General features: G+C 46.0%; 1 protein-coding gene across 1 annotated transcript; it reads left to right on the top strand.

Moving 5' to 3' along the window:
• On the top strand, positions 850–1,764 carry LOC8057168. Its single transcript, XM_002450534.2, has 2 exons — positions 850–1,164; positions 1,246–1,764. Exons 1-2 carry the CDS (start codon positions 850–852, stop codon positions 1,762–1,764), a joined length of 834 nt encoding a protein of 277 aa, XP_002450579.2.

The following is a 10,888-nucleotide window of genomic DNA, read 5'->3' as shown; positions in this document are numbered from 1 at the left end:
CGCCGAATCCCGTCTCGCAAGCTCGGCGGGAGGGAGAGAGGAACCCACACCCCTCTCAACCCTAGGAACTCCACCTCCTTTGCAAATGTGCCAACACCACCAAGTGTACACCACCATGTGCAAGTGTGTTAGCATTTTCACAAACATTTTCCCAAAGGAGTTAGCCTCTCAACTTGCCACGCCACTCGATCCTAACACGCATGCAAAGTTAGATCACTCAAGTGGCACTAGATGACCGATATGCAAACAAGTTTGCCCCTCTTGATAGTACGGCCATCTATCCTAAGTCCGGTCATAAACTTATCTACACACCTATGACCGGTGAAATGGAAATGCCCCTAGGTTATACCTTTGCCTTACGCTTTCCATTCCATCTCCTCCAATGTTGATGCAACACATGCACCAACCAATCACTAAATGATATGATCCACTTCATATCATCACGTGACCGTATTGGTTCGTCGATCTTGACCTCACTTGCTCTTCACCGTTGCCTCGGTCCATCGGCGCCAACTCTTGCTCAAGCTTCACCGTCACACGCGGTCTCTCGCTTCAAAGCCTCCGACTTGCCCTTCACTCTTGCAACCGGTCCATCGAGCCAAGCCTCATCTTGATCTTCTCCACCTTGGTCACATGACTCCATGTCATGTCTCATATGCAATGAGCTCCTCCATCATCACATAATCACCTGTGGACTAATCTCCTGTGTATCTCACATAAATACTATTAGTCCACCTAAGTTGTCACTCAATTACCAAAACCAAACAAGGATCTTTCACCCTCCCAAATTTTAGTTTTGGATCTCAAGCAACAACAGGAGGACCCTATCCTCTCCCAACCCCGGACCAGATGGCGCGGCAGGCGGGGCGCCGGAGTAGGCCGCCTCCATCTCCGATCCCTCACTGGCACCGGCACCACCTCGCCCCAACAGCGCCCACGCTGCCCCTTCATGTTCGCGTTGTCCCGTGGCCCCGCCGTGCCGGCCAGCCCCGGCCCATGCTACCCGAGCTCGACTGCGAAACCTCCCGACGCGACCCGCACCGACGGTCAGATCCAGCTCACCATGGCCACCGCCTCCCTGAGCCCAAGCTCGCCACCATGGCCGCCACCTCCCATATCCCGAGCTCGCCCGCCCAAATCCAGAGAGCCGGGGCTAGGGACGAGGTCGACGCTGCGATGAACGGGATGGAGAAGGAGACGAAGCCCATGACCCTGCGACGAACATGATGTAGACCTCGCTCGGAGGCTCCATGTTTCACCTGGAGGTTCCGCGTCTCCAGCAGCACCTGCACGCAGCCAGGGCGACGGTGCGCGGGCGGGGCGCCGGAGCAGGCGGCCGGCGCCGACGGCAACTACCTGACGCCGTTCGAGACAGACATGGTCATTGTCACACCGGGCGAGACGATCGACGTGCTGATGACCGCCGACGCGCCACCGGCGCACTATCACATGGTCGCACTCGCCAACCAGCCGCCGGAGCCGGACCCGCAGATCCCCGTGTTCGTCTCGCGGGGCCTCGTCCGCTACGCCGGCGGCGACGACAACAACGGTCGCCTGCCCGTGCCGGTGGCGGTCGTGCCCGTCATGCCCGACCAGCACAACACCATGCCGTCCTACTACTTCCATGGCAACCTTACCGGCCTCGCATACCCGGAGCTCCTCGTAGATGCTTGGGCTGGAGTTGCAATGAATTTTGGGTTTCTATTTTTTGTAAACCAACATGCAAATAGAAAAAGTATAGACTCAATTTGCATGCGGGCCTGAAGTTGCTCGAACAGCTCTAACCACAAGCACACCGTTATATAAAATCACAGGCACCGATATAAAAGGAGTGAGCAGCCCTCCCACAGGAGCTAGCACACATCCATCGACATCTCTCGAGACCCAACGAAGTCAGAGCGCACCATGAAGAAGCCATCCACGCTCCTCCGTTCCTTCTCCTCGCGCCTATCCACGCGGCTCGCGCTCGCTCCCTCGCCGGCGGTGGCTCCATGGCCGCCGGTCCGATCGTCCTACGACCGCTGGCTCGCCTCAGAGCTCGACCAGCTCCGAGCCGACCCGCTCGCACCCTGCACCAGCGCCGCATGGCTCGGCCGCGCGCTCAGCCTCGCCGTCGCCGCGCAGAGGCGCCTCGTCGCGTCGGGCACAGCCACAGCGAGCAGCGGCGCCAGCAGCATCGACCGGAGGACCATCGACGAGTGCGTCGACGACACCGCGGAGCTCCTCGACGCGTGCGCCGGGCTCCTCGACCGCCTGGACACGCTCAGGGGCTACGTCGCCGCCACGCACACCGCGCTGCACTGGCTCGAAGGCGGCGGCGCCCACGGCGAGACGGCCGCCGCGCGCCGCGCCGCGGCTGCGTTCGCGGAGTGCGAGGCCGTGGAGCGGCGGTGCGGCGCCGAGCTCGCCAAGTGCGGCTCCAACCTCCGCAGGCTCGGCGAGAGGGCGCTGCTGCTGCGCACCACGAGGCAGCAGCAGGCCACGGCCACCACCGGCGCGCACTGCTGGTCCGACGAGGAGGCGGTGTCCGGGGGGCGCGCGCTGGCGCTGCTCGCCGTCGGCGCGCTGGGCACGGCGCTGGCGTTCCGGCCGCGGCGCAGCAGCGTGTGTGGCCTCGCCGGCAAGGCCGCCGTGGCGCAGTACTGGGAGTGCGCGCTCCAGGACGTGCATAGGCATGTCAGGGAGGAGTACGACCGGCGGAGGAAGGAGGGCGTCCCGTGCATGGCCGAGCTCGACGCCGCGGCGGCCGCCAGCCGGGCGGCGAGATGCGCCGTGGCTAGCGGGCGTGGCCGATGCCCGGAGACCGTCGTCGCAGAGGCGAGGAGAAGGTGCGACGAGCTGGACGGCACGGTGGCGGCGTTCGAGGAGAAAGTCGGCGAGCTGCGTAGAGAGCTGATCGCTGTGAGAATGTTGCTCTTGGAGTGGGCACAGATTGCAGGAGGGCATGAGGTGCTTAGATTTGCGTGTACTGCTGCTCATTCCGAAGCATCTTGTCCAAGATTGTCAAGGTCTAAAAGAAGTGATTTAAACTGACAAAACACCCCACAAATTGCAATTGTCGCATACCACACGAGCTAATAACAGGTCCAAATGACCAAACCAAGCGAGAGAAACAAGCAACAAGAATGGACAGGGACGGACTAGTAATTTTGATTAAAAGGGACCAGTCAAATATGATGACACTTTTAAATATAACAAATGTATACATAAGTGTATCTCTCATTAATTTCTTAACATACATAATTTAGTTAGGATTCATAAAAAATTATAATATTATGACAAAAAACAGGTAAGTTGGTGTCTTATTATATTGTAAACTATAATATTCATATTTATAGAGCCGTTAATAAATTTTCTACTGTGTGTGCGGTGAGAGGAGAGAGGGAGAGGCTACTAACGCTCAATGGGAGTTTCATGACACAGATATATCTATATTTTCAGAAGAATTTTATCCTTATAAAACTCTATCTACTTCCATGAAACTTTATCATCTCTCTCTTCATTAATATAGTGTCACATCAACATATTTAATGTGCATGAAACTTTAATGAAACTTCATTGAGACTGGTATATGAAACCCATTAACCTGAAAAAGGGCCTAAAGCTTTTTAGAAATATACATAAAACTCTAATGAAACCCCTGCTGCGTGTGTAGGCCTAGAGACGACGGCCCTGTGCGCTGGCCAAATCACTTTTTAAAATCTAATAAAGTTGAGGAGGACATAAAGATGAGCAGTTCACATCTTCATCAACAAAACACAAGGTATGAAATATTGATCCTGTTCACGGAAATTACATACAGAGAAGAGAAAACGGGGAAGTTAAAAACCCGCTCTCTTGGTGCCGGACAACGCTGGACCAGCGACGCATCTCTCTTCAAGTCTTCATGCTTGACGAGAGGCACTGCACGGCGGCTGGTGAGAGAGCGTCAAGGGGCTCTCATCACGGAAATGCCGTCAATTTTGCAGACAGGCGTCGTGCTAGCTGTTCACCAGCAACTGGGCGGCAAACAAGGCAGCAGCACCCATTCCTCTGTGTCCCATGCAATGCACGGTAATATACTCCTTCCTTCGATTACGGTCACAGATATATTCTACTCAACCTCCAAGACGATATCTGTGAAAAAAGCAGAAGCACAAAAACAGAACTTAAACTACTAATTGATCATGCTAAATATATCTGTCAATGTTTAAGGTCTAGTACAATGCATCGGTGTGCAAGTTGGAGGTATAAAATACAGGCACTACTTTCAGTTAAGACCAAAAGCTAGCTGGATTTGATAGATCTCAAAGCTTTGTTCAATAGCTTAATTAACAATCAATTTATTTGTTTCCCATATATGTTGTAGTTGTAGCTGTAGGTATGGCTGGGTTGGTTTATACTTGCTGCTTACAGTGCAAGAGATGTATCTTGCAGCAGTGTTGAGCGTTCTGTGTTGTACATTGTTATACGCTTAAAATTGTGAATTGCAAAGTTGTTAGTCACTGGATCACAAAATAAATTAACAAATCGAATACCGATTATTGTTTGCACTTTGGTATAACAATGTTTGCACTTTGGTATAACAAAGGTAACAGAATGGATGGGTTCCTTATATTAACCCAAAATTGAGGCTATACTAATCTCTAACTATTAAACTATTGCTTTGCGTTGTCTCCAAAAGGCAATGCATTATGCATGCATGGCCATCCGTCCGTAGAAGTAGGCAAAATCTTATTAAATCATTGTTAGCTTCTAAGGTGCCGGATCATCTCATGATCTCGATCTACGGTTGCAATGGTTTTGGGAGCTAAGAATAATTGCCAAAAAGATTCCCCATCTGCGCAAGCAAAAGGTTGATGATGAAGACTAAAAAAAGGGACCCATGTGTCATTTTAATTGAGCAGACATGTGGGACATATGTACACACTAACAAGTTGAGATTTTCATTTGTGCCCAGCAGACTTCGCTTCCTTTGTGCCCTGCACTGTGATGCCTTGTATGTTTTCTTTTGCCTAGCATCTCGTTTCAAATTCTGTAATTTTCAATGGCCAAGTGAATGTCTTTGAAGTTTAACAGTATTTCAAAACTGAAAGTTACTTGAATTCAAATATTTTTGAACAGAAATGTTTCAAAAAAAATTGAACATAGGTTAATTTTAAGTTTGTTAAAATTTATAATGTAAGTTCAGGTTTGTTAAATAGTCAGTTGGATTTTGGATACATCATTATCTACTAAAAGCTCGCTTCTTGGGGTGAGTCTTATGATGTTTCTAGTTCAAGCTAAACACTGAGAGGCAAGCTACTTTATTTTAGCTTTTGAATAAACTCTGAATTTGAGATGTGGAACTGGAGCTGGAACCCATCAAAGAAGGACAGCATATATAGTTCATAAGTTCAATGCATAATGAGAGCAAGCACCTTGGCTAAAAGAGAAGCATTTCCTTTCACTTTGAGCAGCAGCTAGCAAAGGTGCCATATGGCAAGGACAGTTGGTCGTACACCACCGCAAAGCCGCCGGCCAGACCTGCAGGCTCCAACCATGCTCTTGCCTCCATCCATGCATGTGCGTAGCAGCAGCATTTGCAGCAGAAATGTCGCTATTAGGCTTACCAATTATTAATCACTTTCACCCATGAATTAAGCGATAGTGCGGTTGGATACTCTCAGCACTGCTTTTTTGCTTACTTAATTAATCACCACTTTGGTTCTTAATCCAGTTGTCGGATGTTGGGTGTTAAGAATTATCTAAGGCCAGTCTTAGTGGAAGTTTCATCGGAGTTTTATTCACATTAAATAGGCTGCTACATAGGTATTTTGGAAGACATGACAGTGTATTTAAGAAGAGAAAGAAGAAATAGGTTTCATCTAGATGAAACTCTCTTGACACGATTACCAACTCTCTATGAGTCTTGAAATTAAATGCCTATGAAACCATGGAATGAAATTAAGAGTGGGTGTTTCATTTAAGTTTCATTTCATTTCACATGATGTGGCAACATTGGAAACAATGATATAAAACTCTCCACTGAGACTGGCCTAACTCTAGGCCTAGTTACAGATGTAATGCTCATGCACTATATAATCTAGCTAGCATAGCCCTTGGGATTGTTAGCGAGGTTGTTAGGGGTCCTTACAGCCTTACAGGTAGGCGCTGTCTTAGGCACAAGCTACAGATCATACTAGAGTAGATTTCCTGAAAGATTCTGGTGTTGAAATTGGGACTCATGATCTTGAGTAGTCTTGACTGAGTCGAAGATGCTGATATGAGCGGTTCGTTAGCAAATGTTTCAACACATAGGAATTAATTTTGGTACCTGCCAGTGCTGCTGTGTTAGCTTATCTCACAAAAGCTGTATATGGGAAAACTATATATTAGCCTGATCCATCTTTAATAGAATTCTCTTCATTATTTTTTTAAAAAAAATAATGGAGCTGCATGACTTCAAGGTAGTGTTCAATACCCCAATAATGCATTAAATCTATATTTTCCATGATGAACAACTAGTATAACTAACTTGATTGAGGCGAGCAGTCAGTCATCCACTTGGATGTATATAACTGACACAGCAATATTAGAACTTGAAGGCACACATCAACACCAGGCCACCAGCCGTCAGCTCATGAGATGGCCACAGCTGCCACACCAGTTATAGAACAATCTGCTGCAATTCTCCCACATCATATCCATGCGCTGTTCGTATTGGATTCTTCTGATGACTGATGAACAAACAATAAATGAAACGCCAATTTCTAAATGGTGCAATTCTTTGGGGACATACGTGTTCACCTCGACGCCCACTAGAAGTGCTGGGATCGTATCGACAATTTGATCACGAATTCGCAACCATTTGAATGCAACTCTGGAGGATGCATGGGACCTAAGCAGAGGTGGCTGGGATCGATCATCTTGGTCCTGCACCAGGAGACCAAGGAGCACCCCAAGAATCAAGTGGTCGCCGTCCTGCCGCCACACTGTAGTGCTGCTCCCTTAGCTTTATCAGTCAAGCACATGATAGGAGATTAGGAGTGTCAAAATTGCTGCGTTCTCGAGCAAACAAATTCCTACCTAGGTAGTACCTTAGTACGCTGGTTAGTGGTTAATGAGTGCTAATTAGTGTTGAATAAAGTAGACGGGAATACTGTTATTAATAATGTAACGGTACGGTGGTGTTGTGTCAGGCTCCGTTCTATCACGTTGATTATTACGGTCGTTTTTGTTGAGTTCAATTATATATGGGGTGAGGTGTCCCCCAGCCCATATGTTGTTGTTTTAGAGGGGGGAGACAAGGGTGAATCATGTGGAAAAAGCTAGGGTAAAAGGAAGAGATTCAAAGCAAGGGACTAAGATTTAAACAGGGCTGAAAGTACTGTTCGCTACTGTTGAATGACTAATAGATTTGGCAGATAAGCTCAATCGAACAAGCTACTCATTTATTATTGTGTATATCCGTTTGGATAATGCACTAACGGATTCAGATCTAAAAAGTTCTCAAATAAAGCAATCTCCTTATCCAATAGTTACAAGTCATTTTCCCTTCCCTTCCCTTTCTTATCTGTAGCCATTTTCAGAAAATATACGGCCTTTTCAAAATCAACTTCATCGATCAAGAACAAATGAACCAGAAACAAGCAAGGACAAAATATGTGCTGGACTTTGGATAGAGATTGTAGGGACCCAACCAAGTTAACAGAGTATTAACCACTTAACCGACTCAGCTTAAGCTAATTAACGCCAGCAATCCCTCGAGATACAAAATGTGCGCTCCACGTATAGCACAAATACAGAATCATATCATGGTTGCAGTAATTACACAAATACCACCTAACTTAAGATGAACTCAACATGAGAAAATATGACTTAGTAAAATAGGTCAAGCATAGTGGGCTAGTTGCAAAAAGTAGTATTTTAAGTACAAGGTATAACTGAAATACACTCGCTAGGTTCTTCGCCAATAATTATATGTTGTGGAGGCTCCAATGGACCTGGACCTGATGGACGTCGGCTCGTGGGTATAGCAGGTCGGGCCGGATCCACTGCGCACTCTCTAACACCTATTTCTTGCTTATCAAGCGTGATAGGTGTGCCCAGCCTACCTAGCGACCATTCCCGAGTTTGCTCGAATGACCATCAAGGTCTCCGACAACATACAAAACAATTTCTGAGTATTTTGGATCCGATAGGAAGTGTACGATAAATAACATAGTATGAAAGCTTGACATAAAAGAGTTTAAGAAACAAGAGCAACTCAAATATGTTTGTACAATGAAGCTAAATGTTAAGAACTTTGCTTATAACCGAGAATATATGCAACAATTCAAAATAATTTGATAGCCTTGTAGGAGTGTACAACTTTTTCCACACAAAGTGCAAAACTAAACCTCCGTACCTTGGGGGGGGTGGGGGGGGGGGCATATGTAACGGTCTATCCATGCCTTCAGCATTTTGCATGTTTAGCAAAGACACCAATGAATGGTGTAACAGAACCGCACAATTTACAAGAGATCAACTACGAAAAACTCCCGCCAAAGCAGTTGCTTTACCGTAATCGAACTCTCATAAACCCGGTAGTCCGTGAAATCACGAGGGATTTCAAACTAACCAACATAACAGCCAAGATCGTAGTGATTCAACATAACAAGTCACATGTTACATCCATTTCACAAATAGTTTGACATACATCTGAGTTCAATATAGTTATTACAACTTAAGTTGAAAAGTAGCGGAAGCAAAGTAATTTGAAACTAATATTGCCCTCGTTCCAAATACATGCCAGTATCCAGGTCAATTCCAACAAAAGCAGTATAGATGAGGTAACTAAGAAGGATCATGCCCATGATCTTACTCCTCTAATATGGTAGGAGTCATCCAACTCTTGCAGTAGTCATGATACATCACAACCTGCAACAAGTGGAAATAAACCCTGAGTACGAGAAGGTACTCAGCTAGACTTACCCGTCATAAACCAGAAATAATATGACACCAAGGAGTATGCAATGCTTTATTGGTGGAGCAAGCTTGACAACACTTTTTGCATAAAAAGCTTAGGTTGCAACTAAGTAACCTTTTAGGTATTTAGCTCAAGTTAATAATCATTAACCTATCATCTAGATTAGCACCTGTACTAAAGCAATCACTCGATTAAGATACAACAATAATACCCATATTTGATGTGGCATTTCCAACATCATCATACCATAACCATCCAAGTGTTCCATAAACATTACTACGATGACGAAGCTCAAGTCAAGTGCTCACTGTCCATGAGCGATGGCGATTCGAATCGATTTCTGACCAGCTGGCGAGTTTATTTCCCACACAAACCACACTCACTGATCAAGTGAGCTACAGATCACCGTATTGCACTATCCAGGACCAATTCGCGGGTTCGACAGGCACCGCCCGTACCCGAGGACCGTTCCGGCGACCGAGGTATCCAAGGTATACCAAGGTTGCGCGCCGCGCCCTCGTCGTTTTCCTCAACTATCACCAATACAGCGCGTACATCGGGCCGATTCCCGGCCCGGATAGTGCTCAGTCTTTGCGGTCGGAACGACTTATCCTTCCAGCTAAGTGTGGGGCATGCGTTCAACATGACAAGAGGGCCGTCAACGATCGGTCCTTAATCGACACAGGCGGGGATAGATTGGCACCCAAGACCTCCATGTCTTGTTACTTCTCTATCATCGTCCCGCCCGGTCTCCAATTATTCATTCATCCTTATCACTTGGTTATTTCTATGATAGCATATATAGCCAACCTTTTCAGGTATCCACCTATCTCGCTCAGGTGACAGGACATCACCTGGCTTCTACCGGTCTAGGCATGACTAAGCATTTAGATTCGATCCTGAATCTACATAGGGTTATAGGTATATTTGCTGGACAAGGAGTGATATATGCAGCAAGGGTTTCACCCAACTCCTATACTTAATGCAACAATACATATATAACATATATTCTCAATTGCATTCAAAAGTAGTGGAGACTTATAATGCTTCGGGGCTTGCCTGGGATCAACACGGAGTCAGTTCAGTTAGTTGCTCCGTCTTGGTGACATCTAGGGTCACAACACTTGTTTAGTCCTTCCACCTTCGGGATGGGTCCACCCAACACCGTCTTCGGGTTTGTTCCCACACCAAGACCTTCACGTGATTCATCTAGCGCACCTAGATGAGATGCAAGATGCAAGTGCATGAATATAAAGAATAATAACACAACATGCATCACAGAAAAGTATGCAAGACATAGGCATCTAAAGTTATTTAGCTAACATCACACGACCAATTATATAGAGCAAACATATCAATAATGACACAAGTTTTACAAGGTTACAAGTGTATTACTTAATCACCATTAAAGACATGAATCACAGTTTGCACACAACAAGTAAAGCAATCAAGCATTCATGCATTTTCAGCAATTTTGGACATACATGCAGCAACTCAGTAAATAATTAATAACTAGAGCTACACAGCTCCAAAAACTATGCAATAGGACATTCTGGAAATATTATAAAATCATATACAATTCATCTTTAATCATATTAGCATGATTAACAAGTTAACCAAGTCAAACATGCATGACCATATAATCTGGTCCAGGAATTTCCAGAGAACAAGCATTTCAAGGGATGAACTTCATACTACTGTAACTCATAAACCACTTAGCCAAATGATATGCAACTTTACCACAAGATATGTTAATAAATTATCTACATATTTTATATAGACAAGTTACACAAGAAACATCATTTATATCATGAAATTAGTTGCACAATCAAAACTGCTCATGCTGCCCAAACAGTAGGGGTACAATTACACACAGAAAACTGATAGGCAATTCAAAGCAGCATAACTGGAGTTGTAGACCTCCAGCAAACATAACTCTTATATTTGTGGAAATCTTAT

The sequence above is a fragment of the Sorghum bicolor genome, chromosome 5, assembly GCF_000003195.3.
Source record: "Sorghum bicolor cultivar BTx623 chromosome 5, Sorghum_bicolor_NCBIv3, whole genome shotgun sequence".
Classification (NCBI taxonomy): Eukaryota; Viridiplantae; Streptophyta; class Magnoliopsida; order Poales; family Poaceae; genus Sorghum; species Sorghum bicolor.
Note: the sequence above shows the minus strand (reverse complement) of the source record. Positions and strands in the feature narration are given on the sequence as shown.